The sequence below is a fragment of the Girardinichthys multiradiatus genome, chromosome X (genome assembly GCF_021462225.1).
Source record: "Girardinichthys multiradiatus isolate DD_20200921_A chromosome X, DD_fGirMul_XY1, whole genome shotgun sequence".
Lineage (NCBI taxonomy): Eukaryota > Metazoa > Chordata > Actinopteri > Cyprinodontiformes > Goodeidae > Girardinichthys > Girardinichthys multiradiatus.
In genome coordinates this window covers 19133249-19157954 of record NC_061817.1, presented here as the reverse complement: position 1 = coordinate 19157954, position 24706 = coordinate 19133249, and the positions used below count along the sequence as shown (strand labels likewise).

The 24706-nt window shown below is 37.1% G+C and overlaps 2 protein-coding genes across 2 annotated transcripts; both read left to right on the top strand.

Annotated features, from left to right (window-relative positions):
• LOC124863315 (GTPase IMAP family member 8-like) lies at positions 1-7875 on the top strand. The gene is made up of 6 exons (XM_047357649.1): positions 1-113; positions 413-1126; positions 2997-3716; positions 3804-3946; positions 4536-5217; positions 5390-7875. Exons 1-6 carry the CDS (start codon positions 83-85, stop codon positions 5614-5616), a joined length of 2517 nt encoding a protein of 838 aa, XP_047213605.1. The 5' UTR covers positions 1-82; the 3' UTR covers positions 5617-7875.
• A 6691-nt stretch (positions 7876-14566) lies between these two features.
• On the top strand, positions 14567-22080 carry LOC124862242 (GTPase IMAP family member 8-like). Its single transcript, XM_047356060.1, has 6 exons — positions 14567-14696; positions 15323-16033; positions 17392-18108; positions 18813-18946; positions 19028-19710; positions 20180-22080. Exons 1-5 carry the CDS (start codon positions 14666-14668, stop codon positions 19682-19684), a joined length of 2250 nt encoding a protein of 749 aa, XP_047212016.1. The 5' UTR covers positions 14567-14665; the 3' UTR covers positions 19685-19710; positions 20180-22080.
• Positions 22081-24706: the final 2626 nt, after the last annotated feature.

The following is a 24706-nucleotide window of genomic DNA, read 5'->3' as shown; positions in this document are numbered from 1 at the left end:
TCACCTCTGCAGGATTTACTTTCATTTAAGTTTTGTGAGAACAGACAACAAGCAGAGACATCGGCAGAGAGAAGCTAATGAAATGGCTGGTTCGGTTGATATTTTCAACTCAGGTCAGTGATCTTTTGTAAAACTTTCCCTAAACTTCATGCCGTCTTGAATTTTGCTTTTGTAAACTCTTATTTTACTTGCTGAAAATTTGGAATTCAGGAGCTTTGATTTTATACGGAAGATTGGAGTTGGACAAAATGGCTCCAGTGGCTTTTCTAGTTTTTATGATGAAAGTTTTTTTGTTTTGTGTGAATGTTATTTTAAATTATTACATTGTATCAGTATTTCAATGGAAATGTTCTGTTGGATTAGAAAGGTGTTTGAAAACTGTATGCAAATAATTCCTTATCTCTAATAACAGCGCAAAGCCACCCTGCTGCAGAGTTGAGGATTGTGTTGATAGGAGGGAGAGATCTAGATGGAAGTCTCAGTGGTAGAAGTTCAGCTGGAAACATCATTCTGGGTCAAGATGTTTTTGACACCAGAAGAAGAACAGCTCAGAGTGAAGCGAAGCAGCAGGAAGTATTCGGCAGACTAGTTACAGTAGTTGATACTCCAGGCTGGTGGTGGCATTATTTAAGAGAAGACACTCCAGAACTGGATCAGATAGAAATCCAGAACAGTGTCCATCTGTGTCCTCCAGGACCTCATGTGTTTCTTCTGGTCATTCCTGTTGATTTTTATTTATCCAAACCATCACTAAAGGAGCACCTGGAACTTTTCAATGCAGATGTTTTTAGTCACACCATTGTGATGTTCACTGCAGTTGCTCCATGTAGTGATAAAATGATAGAATCTCATATCAGAAGATGTCCAACCCTGCAGTGGATTCTTCAACAATGTGGAAACAGAAAACATGTTCTCAACATCAGGAACAGAGACGATGAAGATCAAGTCAAGATGCTTTTTGAGAAAATTGAGACCATGGTTGCAAACAATGGAGGAAGACACTGTCCTGTTGACATTTCTCATGGAAATGCTCTGAGAGAGAAAATAAAAGTCTTGGTTGAAAAAGGCTCAAAAAGGTTTGGTGACGTACAGAAACAAAGAAGACAACTGAAGATACAGATTGAAGGTAATTCAAGTTTTTTTTTCTAGAGTCTTAAGTGCTCTATATTAATAGAAGAAAATGCACATGCTACATACAGGTCCTTCTCAAAATATTAGCATATTGTGATAAAGTTCATTATTTTCCATAATGTCATGATGAAAATTTAACATTCATATATTTTAGATTCATTGCACACTAACTGAAATATTTCAGGTCTTTTATTGTCTTAATACGGATGATTTTGGCATACAGCTCATGAAAACCCAAAATTCCTATCTCACAAAATTAGCATATCATTAAAAGGGTCTCTAAACGAGCTATGAACCTAATCATCTGAATCAACAAGTTAACTCTAAACACCTGCAAAAGATTCCTGAGGCCTTTAAAACTCCCAGCCTGGTTCATCACTCAAAACCCCAATCATGGGTAAGACTGCCGACCTGACTGCTGTCCAGAAGGCCACTATTGACACCCTCAAGCAAGAGGGTAAGACACAGAAAGAAATTTCTGAACGAATAGGTTGTTCCCAGAGTGCTGTATCAAGGCACCTCAGTGGGAAGTCTGTGGGAAGGAAAAAGTGTGGCAGAAAACGCTGCACAACGAGAAGAGGTGACCGGACCCTGAGGAAGATTGTGGAGAAGGGCCGATTCCAGACCTTGGGGGACCTGCGGAAGCAGTGGACTGAGTCTGGAGTAGAAACATCCAGAGCCACCGTGCACAGGCGTGTGCAGGAAATGGGCTACAGGTGCCGCATTCCCCAGACCTGGGCTACAGAGAAGCAGCACTGGACTGTTGCTCAGTGGTCCAAAGTACTTTTTTCGGATGAAAGCAAATTCTGCATGTCATTCAGAAATCAAGGTGCCAGAGTCTGGAGGAAGACTGGGGAGAAGGAAATGCCAAAATGCCAGAAGTCCAGTGTCAAGTACCCACAGTCAGTGATGGTCTGGGGTGCCGTGTCAGCTGCTGGTGTTGGTCCACTGTGTTTTATCAAGGGCAGGGTCAATGCAGCTAGCTATCAGGAGATTTTGGAGCACTTCATGCTTCCATCTGCTGAAAAGCTTTATGGAGATGAAGATTTCATTTTTCAGCATGACCTGGCACCTGCTCACAGTGCCAAAACCACTGGTAAATGGTTTACTGACCATGGTATCACTGTGCTCAATTGGCCTGCCAACTCTCCTGACCTGAACCCCATAGAGAATCTGTGGGATATTGTGAAGAGAACGTTGAGAGACTCAAGACCCAACACTCTGGATGAGCTAAAGGCCGCTATCGAAGCATCCTGGGCCTCCATAAGACCTCAGCAGTGCCACAGGCTGATTGCCTCCATGCCACGCCGCATTGAAGCAGTCATTTCTGCCAAAGGATTCCCGACCAAGTATTGAGTGCATAACTGTACATGATTATTTGAAGGTTGACGTTTTTTGTATTAAAAACACTTTTCTTTTATTGGTCGGATGAAATATGCTAATTTTGTGAGATAGGAATTTTGGGTTTTCATGAGCTGTATGCCAAAATCATCCGTATTAAGACAATAAAAGACCTGAAATATTTCAGTTAGTGTGCAATGAATCTAAAATATATGAATGTTAAATTTTCATCATTACATTATGGAAAATAATGAACTTTATCACAATATGCTAATATTTTGAGAAGGAATATTTTGTAAATGAATTAACACTTTTGGAAAATGTTTATTGTCTGTAAATAAAATAAAACAAAAACCACAAAAATCATTTTAAAACCATCTTAAACATTTTCTCATACAACCACCAATAATTAATAACTCTTATTGCTTTGACAAATGTTTGGATAGACACATAGATTATTTTTTGTTATTTGAGTTACAATATTCTTTAAAATAAAAATGTATTGCTTTGTTTTGATGGTTTAGGTGGAAAAGTCCCTCCAAACCATTTGAAAATAGTGATAATTGGTTGTTTATTGGCTGGCAAGAGCTCAACAGGAAACACCATTCTAGGAAAAAATGCATTTGGTGTTAAAAAAATGGATCAACTAACACCAACACACAGTGAAATAAACCACGGTGTGGTTGAAGGAAGGCGGCTCACGGTGGTAGTTTCTCCTGGATGGTACCTCATCCACACCCTTCAGGACACCAATGAGATGGACAAACTGGAAATTGAGAACAGTGTGTATCTGTGTCCTCCAGGACCCCATGCTGTGCTGCTGGTTATTCCTCTAGCAATCAACATTGATGCATCATACCTAAACGGTGTCCAGCAACACATGAGTCTGTTTAGAGAAGACGTCTGGAAACACACACTTGTTCTGTTCACCAGAGGAGACTGGTTAGGAGTGAAGACTGTGGAGGAGCGTATAGAGAGTGAAGAAGGTCTGCAGTGGATAGTGAACAAGTGTGGGAACAGGTATCATGTCCTGAACAACACGGATCACAGTGATGCGACTCAGGTACATGAGCTCCTTGAGAAGATTGAAGAGATGTGGGCAGGAAATGAAGATCCTTATTATGAAGTGGACCTGGACCGAGCTGCACAGATAGAAGCCAAGAAAGAGGCTGGAGACAAGATGGCCAGAAGGTTGAAGAAGATCAATGAGAGACAGTCAAGAGTGTTGAAAGAGGTGCTGGGAGGTAAGCAATAAATATAACTTATTTTACGATATAGTAATGTAACAATGTTTTAGAAATAACTCTGCATTTTGTTGGTTTGTTTTACAGGTGAGAGAAAGCCAGTCTCTGACATCAGGATTATTCTGGTTGGCCAGATACGTTCAGGAAAAAGTTCAGCAGGAAATCAGATTCTTTTCAAGGAGAGATTTAACATAACGTTTGGCAGAGCTATGTTAATGAACTTGAAAAAGGTAAACCAACATGATCATTAAGCAAAAGCATTTAATTCAGTCTAACATCCAGACTGGAGGTTTCCTTTGAGTAAAGTATGTCCCTATATACACTACCGGTCAAAGGTTTCAGAATGCCTTTCTTATTTAATGGTTTTCTTTATGTTTATGACTATTTACACTGTATGTAGATTCTCAATGAAGGCATCAAAACAGTGAATGAACACATATGGAATTATGTAGCAAACCAAAAATTGTAAAATAAGTTTATATATACTATATTTTAGATTCCTCAAAGTAGCCACCCTTTGCTGTAATGACTGAAATAATAACCTCTGGCCGTCACTTAATGAACGTCTGGGAAGTTCTTTCAAGACTCAAAACCATTTCAGGTGACCTCCTCATGAAGCTTATGGAGGGAATGCCAAGAGCAGTCATCAAAGCACATGGTGGCTGTTTGTAATAATCTAAAATATAAAAATGTTTAGAGTTATCTTACACTTTTTGTTCACTACATAATTCCATGTGTGTTCATTCACCAGTAGTGTGTGTGTGTGTGTATATATGTATATATATATATATATATATATCTTTTACTGTATTATTTCAGAACTACCAAGATGAAAGAGGTACCAGAACATGTGTAAAACATGAAGGAAACTTTAATGGAGTAAAGGTCTCAGTTGTTGAAACACCAGGTTGGTTCACAGACCCAACACCACCAGACTGGATCAAAGATGAAGTTCTCCACAGTGTCTCTATGTGTCCTCCAGGACCTCATGTTTTTCTCCTGGTTGTTCCGATCTCCAGAGCTTTCACAGAGAAAGATCTCAAAGCTCTGGTGGAGGTCTTGAAACCATTAACAGAGAGAGTGTGGAGACACTGCATGGTGCTGTTTACCTGGGGAGACTGGCTCAATGACCTCCCTGTAGAGAACTACATTGCCAGAGAGGGCAAGGAGCTCCAGGAGCTTCTGGAGAAGTGTGGAAACAGATACCATGTTCTAAACCCCTACATTTCCGATGGTCCTGTTGAAGTCAAAGAGCTGTTCCAAAAAATTATTGACATGGTAAAACTAAACAAAGGATGTTTCACAACTGAAGTAAAAAGAAAATCGTTTGAGATTTCTTCTTGGCTGGGAAAGAAACACATGCTGACAGAAGATGAGTGGAGTAGACGTGAGCAGGACCTGATAGAGAGAATGTTGAAGGCTTTATCGAAAGAACCAGAGGAACCAGCAGTACCTTCTGAGAAAATGGCACATAGCATGGATGATCATCACATTCCAGACAGTAAGTTTAATTTGAGCAAATATTTAAACCACTATTCATATGTATTCATATGTATTTTACTGCAGACGACTTTTCATGCAACAGTCAATCAGATTTTATTTAGCAAGAAGAATCAAGCATGCAAACAGCCAACAATGAAAATGTGGAACTAAACTACTATCTTCTGTTTCAGTGAGCGGAGATGTTGCCTCAGAATATGGGAGCCTTTCAGAGTTCAGGAATCAGCGAGCACATGACAACGTTGCTGAATGGTTGAGCAGGAGAGTGAGAGAGTCTGAGATCAGCTCTGGGATTGGCAGCATTTGTTCTTCAAGCACTTATATGGAAAATATTGATGAAAGTCCCATAATGGCAGCAAAACAACCAGCAAATAGTTCTGTCTCTGAAACGATCCCCTGAAATTTTTCTCAGACATCACAAAGATTCAACTTTTCTGACAGGTTTAACCTTTGTTCAAACATTTGAAGGCCAAACATATAATTAAAAAAACTTCAACAAACAAAATAAAATAATAACTACAGTTACACTAAAAACCTACATGTTGGACTGACCCGTAGATTTTCACTTTTAGCTATAGATAAATGTGCTGATATTTAAACATTCAGGAATACACTTCTCATTAGGACTGAACCTCTCTTGCCTGTGGTGGATCGTAAATGTATTTCAATACATTCCCTCCTAACAGTTACCACTGGCATGTGTGGAGATAAAGTGAAGTCCATCAACCAGAGGTTTTTAGTCACCTTTAAGTCCGAGCAAACTTCTGATCTTTGTAATTCACACTTTACTGTCTCTGCTCCGTTTAGAAGTTAATTACTGCAGCATTCATCTCAAGGTGCATGGTTACTTTCACATAATCAATAACGTAAGATGTTTTTCTTAGTCTTCAAAGATGTTCATGGGTACTAAGTGAAAGAAATGTTGTAATGAGATGCTGTATCTTTGTGTTGAACATTTCTGCTTCACCGCCTCTCCAAAATGTTCTCGTCACCAGCAGTACCTTGTTAGACTTGTTTCTTGGTCAGGCAGCAGAAGCTGTTCACTCAACTTTTTTTTTCTGTTATTGTTAACAAAAACAAACTGGTCTTCTTCTGATAAAACATGACATGTCTATAAACCTTTTAAGTTTTAGATGTAGAGGTGGTTTCAGAGAAGAACCTCTTGAAAATTGGAGGGTATTGAAAAGAAGAGATTAAGTAAACAACTTTAAAAACATGTTTATGGGGATTTTTCAAATGAAATTTATACTAGAAAATATAAAGCATAGTACATTGACAAATACTGATATTAAACTTGGGGATTGTCTGAAAGTGATGTGACAAACAGATATTTGAATTTAAAAGGGATTTTATTCATTTATATGTGTTATACATTACAACTAGGTTTTAATAACTGGCAGGATTGTTCTTGTTGGACAAAAATGTTCTGAATAGAGTGAAGCTGGAAATCTGTTCCTTTTTAATAAAATATTCCGCCTCAGTTTGAATCTAAGTTGGTTGAAGAAGGTAACCTTGTATTTTGCCTGCAGATCAATATTTTACATGTCAACTCTGTGAGGGATGCCATGTTTGAGGTGTCAGAGATTTCACAGAAAAAGATCTCTGAGCTGTCCAGACACATCCTCGAGAAACATAGGCCACCAAAACCAAGGGGGCAGCAGACATGTATGTCTAAAGTACATTAAAATTGGGGTTGTGGCTGGGGTCTGAGAGACACCCATGCTTGCTGACAGTGGAGTCTCCTTCAGCCCAAGCCCAAATGTTTGGCAGGATAGAGTCACCACAGAGGGGACCCCAAACCCATGTTCTGTAAAGTATGTCCAGGGTTTCTGCAGTTTCAGTAAGTTATATTTAGGAACTTTAAGGACTCTTTTAAGACCATTATAAATAAAATTTTAGACCTATAACAATTATACAAAATAATGCACCTTAATACCTGGCTTATTTAATAGCGTATGTGTAACTTATTTGAAAATTTAGGCAATTTTTAAAAACAATGTTATCCACTAAATTTGGTATTTTGCCGTTCTGACAAGTAACTAAAGTTTTATTTCACAATTAAAACCGTAAACAATAAACTTTATAACTGTCATATTGATGGGTTTTAGTCAACTACAAAAATCACACATTTCAAGCCAAACCCTAAATTATGCTTTTATCATAACGAAGGACCTGGTTGTAAATATCTAATCAGAATGTTTTGATTTTAATTTCTTCAAGAAAGGTTCTGAAAGTTCTGTAGTTTTGTCGAAGCATAACAGTGCCAAGATCTCATTCAGAACCAAAGCAGATAAGGTTAATGAAAACTGTAACTTAATAAAAAACAGTAAATATAATGAATAAAGAACAACATTTTAAAATAAGACCCTAGTATAAGGTAATTTAAGACATTTTACGGAAAATCTCAGCTTAATTAAGACTTTTTTAAGGCCTAAAATCTAAATGGTTAAGTTCTAGATCCTGCAGAAACCTTGATGACAAAGTTTTTATTTTCTGTCTTTTTAGGACCTTCAGAGTGTTGATGAAAAGTTTGGTGCCTTGGATAAGAGCCCTCGTCATAACCTGATAGTCTGCCTGACATAAAATAGTAATCACCCCGCTCCCTGTCATTTAATCTATGGCCTCCCATGTGCATGGTGATCAATAAAGCTAACCTGAGTGACGATCTCGAATCTTTTCCCTTGGTAAATACAATTTTTTTTTACTATGAAAACTAGCTCAATAAATTTTATTTTGAAAGTTTCTGCACCACATAAGTCAAGAAGTTTAGGAACTTCTGTAAATTTTAGAGAACACATTTTATCTTGTCAGCCTTTTTTATTTCTGCGATTCAAAAAGTCCTACAATAGCTCAAAAAAACTCTTCAGATGGTAAAAAAACGACTTAAATTACATTACCATTTCAACACAAACAGCTTGTCATCACACTGAGACAATCCTCATCATCCAATGCTTGAATGTTTTCTTTGAAACGTCTTCTCTTAAGACTACAACTTCTGAATAGAATTTGAATTTATTTGTTTGTGTTTGTTGTTAGGTTTTAGCAAATACCAAAAACTTTACATCATGACCTAAATTAATTTGCGATGCCAGTCCTTTATTGGGCCTTTGGAAAAACAATAAAAACATGATACAAGATTTGAGATGCACATACAACACAAAATAAAAACAAGAAACTCAATAAAAACAATCAGAACAATAATCAATCATATTACAATCAATAAAAGAGATCTTACAATCATTCATGACTACAAAGCGGTTCTTAAACTTTAACTTAAACTGATGCTTGTTGGAGTTCAGTTTTAGTCCTGCAGGACAGGAAATTCATGTTAACTCCTTGTACAGAGGATGCTGTTTCTTCCAGAGAGGTTTTACCTAAAGGCATCTTAAAACTCTTACTCAATGCTTTGTGCTGAACCTGTAGTTTTAAGAGGAACAAAAAGGTCACCAAGGAACCTAGGAACCTTATCGAGTAAAAACATTTAACAATCAGTTTAACATATAAAAATTTTATAAAATTATTAAAATCCATCGTGTTCAATTTTATGAGAACATGGCAGGGATGGGATCTAACAGGCTTGCCTTCCAGGAATTTAATCACCCGCTTCTAAATAAATTTAAGTGACTTAATAGTTGTTGGAGCTGCTTGTGAACAAGAGGTGCACAATAATTTAGATCAGAAAAAAAGTCACTGAGTGCATGAAAACATTTGCAGCATGTGTCTAAAAAGTCTAAAAGTATCCAGGTTTGCTTTTGCAACTCTGCTCATCATCTTGCAATTAATTTATCTGGGTGGAATTACTTTGACTTCCAGTATCACTGTCAATGACCTTGGAGTTGTTTTTTTTTTTTTATCAAGATTTGTCTTTTAGTTCACATTTAAGTTTCTAGAGCCGCTTTCTAAGCTTGATGATTGTATTGTTCTTTAGTAGGTTATTCCAAAGTAAGTCTGAGAGGTTTTCAGCTGATCCAAAACACTGCTGCTAGAGTTTTAATGAGAATTAACAGGAGAGACTACATTTTACTAGTTTTATCTTCCCTCCACTGGCTTCCTGTTCAGTTTAGGATTAGGTTTAAACTTCTTACTCTAGCTTATCAAATACCTAAAGGCTTTACTCCTCCTTACCAGACATTATCATAACTTACTGTCCAAAAAGAGCACTTCACTCCCACACAACTGGTTTGCTTGTGGTTCCCCGAGGGGGCAGAGCCTTTAGCTACAAGGCATCTCTTATGAGGCATCTCAGCATTCAAGGTCAAACTGAAGATGTTTCTTGTTGAAAGAGCTTTTAATTTATTTTTTTATTCTTATCAATTGTTTTATGTTCATCCTAATAATTGTCATAAATGGTATGGTTTTTAGTATTCTATGGAAAGCACATTGAGATGTTGAAAGCAGCTAAATAAATAAAGTTTGATTTGTTTTGATCTTGGCATGCTTATCAAATTTAAATTCAGTGATGTTTTATTTGTCAGTGGTGGTTAATCTTTAAATTCAAAGCTTTATTGACAGTCAAGACTCGTGTCCTAGAAAAACGTTGATTGACAAAGTTTTCATATAGTTTAACGTGATCCGTTCCTCGGTGGTGTAAAAAGGTCTAAAAACAGAGACAGCATTGAAATAGTTGTAACCTCTGTACCAGCTACATGTGTAAGTATGTCATCAGCATACATCTGGGATCCTGCACCGGGATATAAATTTGACAAATCAGTCAGATTCAAAGTAGACAAATACCCCTATTATAATCCTTTGTCAATTTCTCACCTTCTATAACAACCCATTGTTCACTGTTAACAGTATATGATTTAAACCACTCTAAACCTAACTTAAAAAATGTCATGTTTAATCATTTCTGAATATGAATTTCATGCTTTGATGCAATAAATGCATTTAGTTATCCAAACAAACTGCCCCTCTACTACTTTACCCTGATAAAGTAAAAAATTCACCTGCTAGATAAAGAAGCAAATAGCAGACTCTGTCGAATAGTGTGGAAGAACAGGTGTAAACCAGTATGAGCTTCTTCCTAATTAGTTGATTTGGTAAAATCTTCCCCAGAACCTTAAAACATACAGGTTAAATACAAATTAACCTATAATCACATCCTCTTTCAGGGGAAATCAGTTATAATGGGTAAATTAATAACATGAGTAAGAGGCATGAAAAGTACAGGAAAAGAAGCATGTATACTGAATCACCATCTTAGATGTCTCCTACTTTCATTTGCCAGTGTGCTTTTGGAACACCTGAACAACCAGTTTTTTGAGTGATTATAATGAGAAACCCATTGCTCAGTGTATGAACCCAGCGTGATCAGCTGACTGGGGGTGCAGCAAAAGACGTGACTCATTTTAAAGTGCTTATATTCATATGAACTCTTCTATTTCAAAATCAGTGGAGACCTTGCATGTGTAGAACATGAATATGATATATATTTTGGATTTCTGGCACAATTTCCATCTACTTCCAATGTAGATGAAGAGGGTCAAAAATCTCCTAATACAAAGACTCCTGCAACACTTGAAGCAATGTGAAACCAACCAGCATTACCAACTAGAAGTAACTGCGTCGCACTTCCTCTGTCTACAAAACCACCAGGCTTTGGACATCATGAGTCTGTCAGCACGTCCCGTGCATGAGATGATAATCTAATTTCTAAATGCTGGCACAGCATTAACTAAAGGAAGACGAACCGAACAGCTAAAGATATGCTTGGGTTTTCATCTAAGAGCCAAAGCTGTTGAAAGGGTGTATGAGCTGTATTAGTGTATATTAGTGTATATTATATATTATATTATATTATATTAGTGTATATTAGCTATAATATGTGATAATTGGCTATTTTAGGAGAGGAATAGACCATTCTCATTCAAGATTCCTCAATGGAACCAGACTTAACAAACCATGACACTACAAAGGTAAGGTTCAAAAGTTCAGTCCTCGCTGAGTTGCAAATAAATTATAATATGTTTTCATGTAGATTTAGTCTCCTTTTGAGAAATGAAAACATCATAAAAAAAAGAGACTATTCTTGTTCTTGTAAATGGGAAAACAAACATAACTGTGTTAAAATAAGCCCAGGAAATTGAGGATTATTTTTCTCACTGTATGTGCATCATGTTTATTATCATGCAACACCCTTACCCAGTTTTTTTTTTTGCTAACCATTCTAACCATCAAGTATGAACTGCTCCAGTCCTGAATTGACTGGGTTATGGATATGACCCCCAAACTGGGTTAGGTTTTTAAGTGACTTATAGTGACTAATGTTAAGGCTACCAGATTGTGTTTCAAAGAATAACCAACTTCACTGTTGTTTTTCAGCTGTATTGTATTAAAATCAGGCTGATCCTTATAGTTTAGGAAGTTAATTTCTGAGATTATTTTCTTTATGTTAACCTCTTCCATTTTTCTTTGTGGTGGTCTTCTTACAACTTAGCAGTACACCCCTCTAAACCGCAGCATCGCCAGCAAGATTGCCCCAGTGATCCCAGTGAGTCACACTCAGTTTCTGATCAATTTGGGAGTTAAATATTGGTCATTGTTTTCTTCTTCTGTTTTGATGTGCATCATCTTTCTTTTGGAAAAATATTTAAACAATGTCCTTATCTTCAGCCTTTAGGCTAAGTCTAACTCTGTTTCTGATAATCCGTCTTTCTTTTTAATTAACTAACCCTAAACCTTTAATTACACCCTTAGACACAAAGAAAAACGGAGTAATTAAGCAAGAACAATCAGAATCAGAAAAGCTTTATTGCCAAGTACGTTTTTGGACATACAAGGAATTTGTTTTGGCGTAGTTGGTGCAATACAATACAAATTAAACCGTATAAACATATCTACAATATAATATAAATATATGTGCACAGTTTTAAGTGAGTGAGAGTAAATATAGAGCAGTATAAGATGCAAGAGCAATACAACAGTGCAGATGATCATTGTGCAAGTATGGCAGTGCCAGTAAAGCAGGAGACGCTACAAAACAACAAACGTTAAACGTTTGTATGTGTGTAAAAGCAGGTGCACAGGTTGACACCTCAACGTATGGCTTATAATAACATGCTTTAAACGTTAAAGGTTTGACACCTTTCCTCAGAGAAATCTTAGCAATTTAGCCCTATGTTTACCTTTCTTTAAGGAGATTTCGCAAAGTAGCATTATGCTTTATGCTCCCTATAGCAGGGTGGGTTAGGCTTTATTAATTCAGCTTTATGATTCACCTTTCTTTAAGGGATATTAGGAATTTAGGGATTCGGAGTTTCTCTTTGTTTGTGTGCAGTTCAGTCCATGTTTCATCCATTGGCTGCAGCACAACAATTGCAACATTCCCCTCATATAATTAACTTCTCCCTGTCTGTTTTAGTCCTCGATGGAAGCCCTCTACAAACCATTACTCAGCAGACCTTACCTCTTCAGTTTGTTGTCTCAGGGAATCACCATGAAGAAATGTCTTTCTTTGTTTTCCCAAACAGGACTCACCTTGTATTGGTTTCTTCTGGTTACAGAAACACAATCGCCACATAAACTGGTCAGAGTCCGGAATCAAGCTCTCGAGCTTCGTCTGTTTATCCACCTGCCTGCAGCATGCCATTCAACCATCATCTACTTCTTCTGCAATTATGAAAGACCCTCCTGATCTTTCCAAAGTTCCATCTACATACCGTGATCTCCAGAGAGTTTTGGCAAGGATCTTGCTCTTTCATTACCACCCCATTGCACATATTACTGCTCCATAAATCCCTTTCAGGTGCTACTCTTCCATCTAGCCGTCTGTAAAACCTCTCTCTTTCTGAGAAAGAAGCCATGGAACAAAATATCAACGACTCTCTTAATGCAGGCATCATCCATCCATCCTTTTCTCCCATGACAGCTGTTTTTTTCTTTGTGGAGAAGAAGGATAAGATGTTCAGACCTTGCATAGACTACCGTGAACTTAAGCAAATCACCATTGAAAATAATTACTCTCTACCTCTGAGCTCTTCCTTCTTGAATCTGTTCAAGAAGCTTCCATGTTTTCTTAACCAGACTTGTTCACAGCTTACCACCATGTTCATGTTAAGAAAGGAGATAAATAGAAGAGTGCTTTTAAGATTCATGTGGGGCATTTTGAATAGTTATGCCTTTTGGCCTAACTAATTCTCCAGCTGTCTTCCAGTCTTTAATTAATGACTTCTTCAGAGACTTTCTATACCAATTTGTTTTTGTCTACCTTGACAACATTCTTATCTTTTCCAAGAGTCTTCCTGAGCATAAGATACATGTCAAGCAGGTCCTCCAGAGGCTTCCAGAGAACTGCCTTTATGTGAAAACAGAAAAATTTGACTTTACTTCCTCCTCCATAACGTTGCATGGTGGGCAGGTGAAGACAAACCCCAAGAAGATTCGAGCAGTTCAAGAGTGGCCTACACACACCTCCAGAAAACAATTACGTTTGCCAACTTCTAAAGAAGATTCATCCAAAATTCCAGTCTATTAGCAGTCCCCTCTTACTACTTTCACTTCCACAAAAAGACAATTTATCTTGTCTTCTGAGGCAGAATGTGCTCTCTCCGACCTCAAGAACCTTGCTTACATCCCGTGTGCCAGATCCCTTAATCTCCATCAGGCCTGCTGGTCTGTGTCTTCTCCAGGTTCAGTTTCACCATCACCCTTAGATCTGGTTCTCGCAACATAAATGCCTTTAAATCACATAATATCCATGATGTAAATAATAAGCCTGGTCATATTACAGTGAAAGCTTCTAAAAAAGCTCAGTGTAACAACGTTTTGATCACTCTGACACAAACATCCACCCTGTCACTGAACTCAGAAAACATCCTTATATAACAATCTAACCATTTACTGCAGCAGGGTTTTTCCATCTTAAAACATCTTACACCTTTCATTTTCACTGAGAGACTGTATAATATAAAATGGTATAAAACATGACAGAAACCACACTGCTATCAAGAACAGTTTCTAGTATTAGTGTCAATAAACAGCAATTATCCAGGGTCTAAAACTGATTTATGCAGCAATAAAGTTGAAATAAACCCTCAGTATATATTTCAAATGTGTAAACATTACTGATTCGCATTTCAAAGTAGGAAACTAATGTGTTTGTGCTAAAGGACACCGATTCTGACCATTTTTTGATTTTTAATTAGACAGAGCAAATTCTTGAAGTAAGTAAATAATGAAACTGTTTTTCTTTTTGGATTTGTCCCAATGGGGTTTATTCTATTTTTATTGATAAATGAATTTGTTCATTGATTAGGTCATTTTTAATTAAACCTTTGATAGCAAACGTAGACCTGTAGTTACTCTAGCTGTCCAGCAGATGGCAGTCTCTGAGTATGTTTGAGTTTATCAACCAACCCTCAACACCAATATTCTTCTCTGCAGGTTTTACTTTCATTTACGTTTTGTAAAACTACAAGCAGAGACATCAGCAGAGAGAAGCTAATGAAATGGGTGCTGCGGTTGATATTTTCAGCTCAGGTCAGTGATCTTTTTGTAAAACTTTCCCTAAACTTATTGCCTTCTTGAATTCTGCTTTTGTGAATTCAGTTTTCTTTAGCTGAATATACTGAATGCAAGAATTTTGATTTCATAGAGAAGTTAAATTACAGAGTCTGGCACGTGTCAGTGGGATAAAAAAAAAAAAAAAAAAAGCAAAGCCGGTGGAAATCCGTGCTCTCAGTTTCTGTAATCCGACTGATAAACTGTGCTCCCCATTTTGCAATCCATGCGTGCAGATTAGTCATCGACATCTGTCGAGAGTTTGGACGCTTGGGCCACACCTGTCAAGTGTGCTGATTAAAACATTGCTTTGCTTTAAGTTTTTATATAAAAACAGATCCACATGCGTCTCAACATATGTCAATGAGTGATCTGCGCGCAAAGCGTGAGCACAGATTAGTTTGTTTTGGTCTTTTTTTTACCCACTGACACTTTCCGAGTCCGTACAAAATGGCGTCCTCAATTTTTTTCTGACCTTTATTTTGTGTGGATGTTATTTAATGATTCAATACAATACAAAGTAAATATAAAGTTCATACTTTCTTCAGCTAAATCGACTTTTGTTTTTCAAAATAATGTTATTTATACCTTATTTCTGCTGACAGGGCAAAGCCACCCTGCTGCAGAGTTGAGGATTGTGTTGATAGGAGAAAGTAACTCAAAAGCAAGTAGTACAACTGGAAACATCATTCTGGGTGAAAATGTTTTTGACACCAGCAGAAGAACAGCTCAGAGTGAAGCGAAGCAGCAGGAAGTATTCGGCAGACTAGTTACAGTGGTTGATACTCCAGGCTGTTGGTGGCATTATCCAAGCGAAGACACTGCAGAACTGGATCGGATAGAAATCCGTAACAGTGTCCATCTGTGTCCTCCAGGACCTCATGTCTTTCTTCTGGTCATTCCCGTTGATTTATATTTACCTCAGCGGGTCAAATCATCACTAGAGGAGCACCTGCAACTTTTCAATGAAGATGTTTTTAGTCACACCATCGTGCTGTTCGCTGCAGACGATCCATGTAGTGATGAAATGATAGAATATGATATCGAAGATAGTCCAACTCTGCAGTGGATCCTTCAACAATGTGGAAACAGAAAACATGTTCTCAACATCAGTGACAAAGAAGATAAAGATCAAGTCAGGATGCTTTTTGAGAAAATTGAGACCATGGTTACAAACAATGGAGGAAGACACTGTCCTGTTGACAGACGTCAAGGAGAAGCTCTGAGGAAAGAAATGACAGATTTGTCTGAAAGAGCCTCAAGAAGGTTTGATCAAGTTCAGAAACAAAGAAGGAAACTCAAAGAGCTGATTGAAGGTAGGTTACAAGTTTCTCTGTTAGATACAACAAATGCAACTCTTTAACATTACTGTTCATATCAACCCTTTTTTTCTAAAAACCTTCTAAAATTACTAAACAAAAGAAACTAAATCTATTTTCTCAAATAAAATAAAAAACACAGTTGTTGATATATGGAAAAACTAAGATGTATCTAAACAGCAATTGAAATGATTGGTACACAAACACTAAATGAACAAAGACTGCTTCATGGATACAAATACCAGCTTTTGGTGACTGAAGGCAAGTTATAAATTCCTCTTTTAGGAAAGAAATACCAAAATGCTAAAAACTGAATTACTGAAAAACATATGCAACGTTACACATTTAACACTTTATTTCCTACAAAGCCCCTACAATTATAAAGTAACAAAATTCATTTTCCTAAATTTCTAAAAACATTTACTTACAGGCAACAGAGATAATGAACAGGGAACATTTAATTATTTAGCCTCAGCAATCCAGAACAATGGTGAGTGTGGAAAAGTGGTGAAGCAACATATCCAAGCAGGTTGGAACAGGTGGAGAAAATTGTCATGCGTGTTGAGTAATAAAAGAGTGTCAGTGAGAATGAAAGGAAAGATGTACAAGAAGATGATGAGACCAGCATTGTTGTACGGTTTAAAGACAGAGGAGACGAGGCAGAGCTGGAGGTAGCAGTGATGAAGATGTTGAGGTTCTCTTTGGCAATGACGAGGATGGATAGGACCAGGAATAAGTACTTAAGAAGGACAGCTTATGTTAGATTTGTTGGAGATAAAGTCAGACAGGCCAGACTGAGATGAACATGTTCAGAGGAGGGATAGTGAGGAAGTGAGGAGATTGGTAGAAGGATTCTGAGGCTCGAACTGCCAGAGAAGATGCCTATAAAGACTAAAGATGGAATTTATGAATGGAGTGAAAGAGGACAGGAAGCTAGTGGGTATGAGAGAAGAAGATGCAGAAGAGAAGTTAGATGGAGACAGCGGACTCGCTGTGGCGACCCCTGAAAGGAAAAAGGTGAAAGAAAAAAGGTTTACAATATAAATTTGGAGATATACAGGGAAATGCTTTCTTAGATACCTTCTTGGACTTTCTATTGACACCCTTTAAAATATTGGTGATACATACAATAAACAATTAATAAATGAAGAATAACTTCAGTTGGAATAGTTTACACATTCTGTTATTTATTTGAATATTTTAAAATCTGTTTCATACAACCAGGAGCAGTCATTTTTGAAGTACCTTTTAAACTTTTATCCGATTTGATTTTTTTACATCATCAGTGTGCTAAAAAAAAAATGTTATATTAATCATAAAATATTACTTTTGGGGGGGGGGGGGGGTTTATTCAGGTGGGAAACGTCCACCAAAACATTTAAAGATGGTGTTAGCTGGTGCAGAGTGGGAAGGCAAGAGCTCAGCAGGAAACACCATTCTGGGAAAAAAAGCCTTTCATGTTAATACAAATGGAAGAAGGACAGCGTACAATGAAATAAGCCACAATGTGGTTGAAGGAAGGCGGCTCACGGTGGTAGATTCTCCTGGATGGTTCTACATCAACACCCTTCAGGACACCAATGAGATGGACAAACAGGAAATGGAGAACAGTGTGTATCTGTGTCCTCCAGGACCCCATGCTGTGCTGCTGGTTATTTCATTGGCAACTGCTCTGAATATATCAAGTCTGACAGCTGTTCATGAACACATGAGCCTGTTTAGAGAAGACGTCTGGAAACACACACTTGTTCTGTTCACCAGAGGAGACTGGTTAGGAGTGAAGACTGTGGAGGAGCGTATAGAGAGTGAAAAAGGTCTGCAGTGGATAGTGAACAAGTGTGGGAACAGGTATCATGTCCTGAACAACATGGATCACAGTGATGCGACTCAGGTACATGAGCTCCTTGAGAAGATTGAAGAGATGTGGGCAGGAAATAAAGATCCTTACTATGAAGTGGACCTGGACCGAGCTGCACAGATAGAAGCCAAGAAAGAGGCTGGAGACAAGATGGCCAGAAGATTGAAGAAGATCAATGAGAGACAGTCAAGAGTGTTGAAAGTGCTGTTTGAAGGTATGTTAAAAAATTGTGGCTGGGCGGTTGCATCCTCTTTTTGAATGTATGGTCACCGGCATTTGGATCAGCCTAATGGTGAAAGATGGAGCTGAACTGGTTGGTGCTCCTACCTGGGCTGTCTTTGCAGTGGCAGTAATTGGCACCTGGACCTGGGAGTATAGAGTATGTATGGGGAGTGCAAGTGAATGTACAGCATCCATTGTTGTGTGTCTTTACATTGGGTGTGTGAATGTTTTTATGTGATTGTGACTGTGTGTGCCTGTTTTTGTGTCAGATTGGGTCTTAGGCTGCTCCCTGTCATCTTAGCCCCCCCATCAAAATGCGGGGCCCATTTTCTCCCTGCTGGTGTGTTGGTGGTTCTCAGTGTCTGGGGCTGGGTGTGTGCCGGGTCCCCAACTTGCTTCTTTTTTTTCCTTTCATTTCTGTCTCCGTGTCCCTTGCATTTGAAATAATGCCAAAGCAGTTTCTAATAAAGTTTTTTTTATATATACAGAATCAAGCGAAGCATTAAAGCATTAGCGGTAATGCTCCACTTGTGAAAGTAAAGCTGTTAGGCTTCTTCTTGGTACTCAGACAACAATTCGGAGTGCTACTCTGCCAGAAAGGACACTTAAAAAACAAAAATTACAAAATATGTGACAATAGTTTAATGTATTATTACAAGTTTTGAATAAAAATATGAACTGCATAATTTTTTACAGGTGAGAAACAGCCAGTCACTGAGATAAGGATTGGTCTTGTTGGCCAAAAATGTTCAGGGAAGAGTAAAGCAGGAAATATAATCCTTCATAATGAGATATTTCACAAGGTTTTTGACACAGCTCGATTGAAAAAGGTAATTCAATAGAATGCCGTAAAAATATTTTAGATAGTCACAAAATGCCTTTTTAATAGTTTTTATTTTTCATCATTTCAGAACTACCAAGATCAGAGAGAAACTTCAACATGTGTAAAACACGAAGGAGACGTTGACGGAGTAAAAGTCTCTGTTGTTGAAACACCAGGTTGGTTCACAGACCCAACACCACCAGACTGGATCAAAGGTGAAGTTCTCCACAGTGTCTCCATGTGTCCTCCAGGACCTCATGTTTTTCTCCTGGTTGTTCCGATCTCCAGAGCTTTCACAGAGAAAGATCTCAAAGCTCTGGTGGAGGTCTTAATGCCATTAACAGAGAGAGTGTGGAGACACTGCATGGTGCTGTTTACCTGGGGAGACTGGCTCCATGACCTCCCTGTAGAGAACTACATTGCCAGAGAGGGCAAGGAGCTCCAGGAGCTTCTGGAGAAGTGTGGAAACAGATACCATGTTCTAAACCCCTACATTTCCGATGATCCTGTTCAAGTCAAAGAGCTGTTCCAAAAAATTATTGACATGGTGACACAAAATAAGGAATGTTTCACAACTGAAGGAACGAAACTCTCTTTCCTTGAGAAATTCAGTTTTTTCTTTGGCAACAAAAAACAAATGGAAGAAGAATGGAAGAAGAGGGAGGAGGAGCTGATCAGGCGAATGTTGAAAGCTTTAGCAAAGGAACCAGAGGAACCAACTGTCTTCTGCGAGGATGGCACATAGCATGGATGAGTTTCTTATTCCACACAGTAAGTTTGAAATAAATCACAGAAAATTCTGATGAAAAAAATAAGTAGTTTACTGAGTTTACTCATATTCTTAGTTACATTCATTGTTTTAGTACTCAAAAGTTTGGTTTAATGTCATTTCAGCAACAATGGCTATATCATAGCAACAGCATATTATAATCAAAATACTTTTTTAAAACATTAGATAAAAATAAATGAATTCTCAAATAAATAAATATCACAGGCAATTAAACCGTGAGGCAGACACCCCGTCTACTTTTAAGGCTAGGCTTCAAACCTTCCTTTTTGATAAAGTTTATGGTTTATCCTGAGCTATCTCTGTAGTTATGCTGCTATAGGCTTAGGCTGCTGGATGGCATAATGACCACTTTCACTCTCTTTGCCACATTCTCATACTACTCTACAATTCTGCATTATTTGCTGTTATTTCAGCTTTTAACTTTATGTTCTGTGTTTTTTCTCTTCCTAGAAGCAACAGACCTGGCTCTGTGTTTAGCTGTGGCACCTTCCTGGAGGGGGACATCAGCCAAGCGGCTGGCAACAATTAATGCTCACCTTCTACAGATGATACACTTGGCCCTGTCTTTCAGTGTTTTACCCTGTCTCTTCTTTGGAAGACTAATTCTATGGAAAATGTTTTTAATAAAAACAAAGTTTTTTATAGATTTGTCAATCAAAAAATCCTGGAAAATTTCAAAGTGGTAATTTTTCCTATTAGCTTCTTAAACATAAAGGTTCAACAGTATTGTTCTTGGTAGGTTAATCAGAAAAAAACGAGAAACATATAAAGATACAACATGAAAGTATATCCACAGCTCTAAGAACCTTAGCGAGTGATAATTATATCCATTATCCTGGCAATATTATAAATGTTTTGATGAGTATTAATACTGTGATATCGGTGATTAACCTGATTTAGTCCTCACACTTTCATTGCTGTAGAAAGAGTAAGTGCAACTTTCTTAATCAGAAAAACAATTGGATAATATCAACCCAGTCAACCAGCAGGTGGAACAGCACAACACAGGAGATGTTGATCCAAGCCATCAAGACTGGTCTCAACCAAGGCTCAGATCAGTACAACAAACCGCTGGTCCAAATATACAGTCATCACTGAGCTAGAACCTCATATGGTGCAACCATCAAAACCTCCTGTGTTTCTCCAGGTCCAGGAGATGCTGGATGAGTTTCTTTGGACAGAGATCAAATTATTATTTCATGCATTATGTGCTCAGATTTTGCTTTTATGGTTTTCAGAGTGAGCACTCAGTAGGCACAGGGGAGAAATGTTTAAGAAAATCCAGAATTACTCTGAATTATGTAACAGTTATTCTTACTTGGATTTTTAATGTGAAAAACTCATATCTTTCACCAGTGACTCCACATCTGGAGGGCCAGCCTCCCTAAGGGGGGCCCTGAGGAGCTCAGGTGGAGGCTCTAATGTGTTGATAAAGATAACAAACCGAGATGATCAATTACAGGAGCTATTAACAACAGTTACATTTTATCGCATCATGTGATGGTTTGCCACATGTATCTGTATATTATGAGCATGTTTATTAAAATATGTATCGGACAAATTTTTACATCAAAACTCAATAAAAACTTATCCAGTGTTCACACTGAAGTAAAAAGTTATAATAAAAAGCTGTGCATGCATCTTTCAGCAAATTAAATCTTGGTTGACTGAGTTAACACAGAGCTTGCTTCTCAAACGAAGTGTACTACTGGAGAAATAAAACAAGTTTGCTGTGATGAAGTTTTTTTAGGCTGATATAGAGAGAAAAAGAAATCCCAGAAGCACATCAACCAAAAAAGGTATGCTGGAAAATTTAGCTTATTGTGACAATACCACAAAGTCTGTATTATCTGCCAAATCCTAATATTTGACCCCTGCACAAAAGTACGAAAGAAAAATACAGGTTTTAGTGTCCAAAGGAAAGAATTGTTATATTACTGATAAAGAAATTACTAAGTTTTGACATTCGCACATAGGCGTGCGTCTGCATTACACTGATGGGGCGGGTAGACTTGGGGAACTCTTGTGATTTTATAATTATTACATTTTAAAATGTCCGTTCAACTCAAAAAAGACAAATAAATGTATTTGTGTTTTTTATGATGGACAAATTCTATATTTTCACAATAGTTTTTGTCTGGAAACCCAGCTGCTGCAAAATTGTTTAAGAAACTGTATGTTAATCACTGACTGAGCAAATTGACTTTAATGACTTGTGCAGCCACAATTTGACTCCCAACCTTTCTCTCTCTATCTCCCCCTCCACCTGTCTGAAACACTGTAAATAAAGGCCACGTGTTTTACAAAAGTTTTAAAAAAACAAACAATAAATGACTTGAATTTTTCCAGAATCATTTTGTATTTAATGTTACATGTGATACAAAGAAATCAACTGCAAATGAAGATTTGTTTTTCTGCAACAGGTTTCTACCATATTAAAATAAACAACCTCTTTGCTTTGTGCTACCACCTGATATAATATCACATTAGATCATTTATGACAGAGGCATACCTTTGTTTTCAACAGCAGTTTTAGATTTAGTCTTATGATCCTGACAAGTCTAGAAAAATGTTGCTTTGTGCGGGCCTTCGATTGGTCCAATACATCCTCAGTTGGTGTTCTAAAGACGTGTCCTCCATTCATTTCACAGTATGTGAATAAAACTGACATGTCTATGCAAAATTATAGAGTTGTGTAAAAAACAAAGTTAACATTTTAGTGACAGAGCAGCCAAGAGTCAGAAGTTTCCATTGACTTGTTCTTGGCATGAATGTCGTAGATTAGGTTTATTTGAATGGATGTTTTTCCAGGTGGAATGGTCATACAACAAACTGATTCAATGAGATTTTTAAAAATAAAAAGGCCTGGTCCATAGCAGGATACCGTTCAGTTTAGATGAATTCGTCTTAATTTGCCAACAAGATTGGTTGAATATTCAGCTAGAATGCTTCCAGAAACGTATTGATGCCTATGTATGTTGCTCAGAGACATTTAACCACATATTGGTTGGTGTGTTTGTAGTGAAGCGAAATTAATGGATAAATGTCTCCATTCACACAATGCATAGGTAGCATCTGTATTTTTTAAAAGTCAGTCTCATTAAATGTAATGTTATATTTGTCAGTCTGAAATCTTTAAATCTATTTGTCTAAACAGTAAATTCTCTGTCAGAGAGCCTAAATTGCACACTTTATGAAAGGAATGAGAGAAATATATAATGACAATATATTATTTCTTACATTCACAATTTTAACAATTTCAATTGGAAGTTTAATGATTATATTGGAATAGTCAATAAATAATCAGTAAACTATTATTAATCACACTAATATTAGCTAATGCAACATAACTTAAAATGTCACTACTTCAAGGGAATTCTCAAATACTCTGAAAATGTTGAAGATTTTACTTTATCAGATTGTCTCACTGGAAAGTTAAACTCATGGTTTACTCACATATGTTTGGTTCTGATTCATAGACACAGCTGGAGATGAATCGATGAGATGTTGGATGTTTGGCAGTTCCACTCTTTGGGATTTAGAGTTAATTTATAAGCAATTCAAATAAATTGTCTTGTAGAAAGATCTTGGAGAAATATCAGAACAGATACTATGTTATAAACCCATGGCCTAACAGAATGTGGGGTTTCAGTAAGTCAAGCTATTCCAAACAACACCATACTTATTGAAGAGGAGTGGAACAGGAGGAAGAACGAGCTGGTAGAGCAAGTGATGAAAGCTTTACCAAAGGAACCAGAGGAACCAGCTATACATTCTGCAAAGGAAACAAATAGCATGATGATTTTACCATTCCAGTCACTTGAGTTTTAAAATTCTAAAACAAAATAAAACATTTTACAAATTTTCAGTCCCACTAACTCTTCTAATGAATGACATATTTTAATTGGTTTACTCTCATGAAAGAATAAAGAAGATCCTCTAAGCATGTTCTTAAACGCAGCAAAGAATCAACACAAGAATTCCTGTTGGACCAAACATCTAAATCAGAATAGCCTGAGTTAGCACACAGAGTTAGCTCTTTAATAAGCTATAAATATATTTAACATCTGAGCCTTCCTTTTGATCTTTCAAAATGAATATTTGTTACATGGTTATAATGTAGTAAAAGAAACCTGCTAAGACCTCACGCTATATTTGTATATACATTTTTTTCATTAATTTGTGTTATTAAAGCTTCACTCAGTGACATTTGAGCAGGACTGATAAACTTTGAATCCAGAAACTAAACTTTAACGTTATGATTGTTTGAGATTTTTACTGAATACACTCTGCAGGGGATAGTTAGTACATTAACTTTAAGAGCAACATTTCTGATAATTATAGCTGGTCCGTTTCATTAATCAGTTTCTGCTGCCACATGTAGATGTCATTTGTAATTCTGTGTTATTATGTAAAGGTGTGTAACATTATTCTACTTCATCTGTTAGACTGATATGGGTTTGTGGTGAGTTCAAAGTGCATATACCGTGGAGATTTTCCAGAGAGTAATAGTGCATGCAAACAAATTTGTCAAGAAACATTGAACAATGGTGAAAAATAACATGAATTCAATTCAAAGTCAATCCAGGTTAAATTCACAGTAGAAGATCATGACTACAAGACAATGTTTGGAACCAGATTCAACACTGTGCAAAATGTGGACACAATGACAATTATTTCTCTCAGTGTTTTCAAGGAAATTTTCATCAATACTTGGAGCTTTCATCTAATAATCTCATGACATAATTTAGAAATAATACTTCCCTTAATAAACACTGTGCTACTTTGAATTGACCACTTCAAGCTTCTGTTGTATAATTATTCTAAGTATACAACCAAAAAAATTTAAAGCAATATTCAATTCAAAGATACTTTATTGATCCCGGAGGGGATATATGAAGTTATCTTTCCTCTTGTCTTTTATTTTTATTCATACATATAATTTTTTATTATTGGTGTGTTCACTTAGTAAAGCAC

Bases quoted from the DNA above. Each gene is read 5' to 3' on its own strand.
- LOC124863315 (XM_047357649.1), top strand. From the start codon at position 83: ATGGCTGGTTCGGTTGATATTTTCAACTCAG. The intron at 114-412 runs GTCAGTGATCTT...CTCTAATAACAG, and splicing joins GGTTGATATTTTCAACTCAG to CGCAAAGCCACCCTGCTGCA. The intron at 3,717-3,803 runs GTAAGCAATAAA...TTTGTTTTACAG, and splicing joins GTTGAAAGAGGTGCTGGGAG to GTGAGAGAAAGCCAGTCTCT.
- LOC124862242 (XM_047356060.1), top strand. From the start codon at position 14,666: ATGGGTGCTGCGGTTGATATTTTCAGCTCAG. The intron at 14,697-15,322 runs GTCAGTGATCTT...TTCTGCTGACAG, and splicing joins GGTTGATATTTTCAGCTCAG to GGCAAAGCCACCCTGCTGCA. The intron at 18,947-19,027 runs GTAATTCAATAG...TCATCATTTCAG, and splicing joins ACACAGCTCGATTGAAAAAG to AACTACCAAGATCAGAGAGA.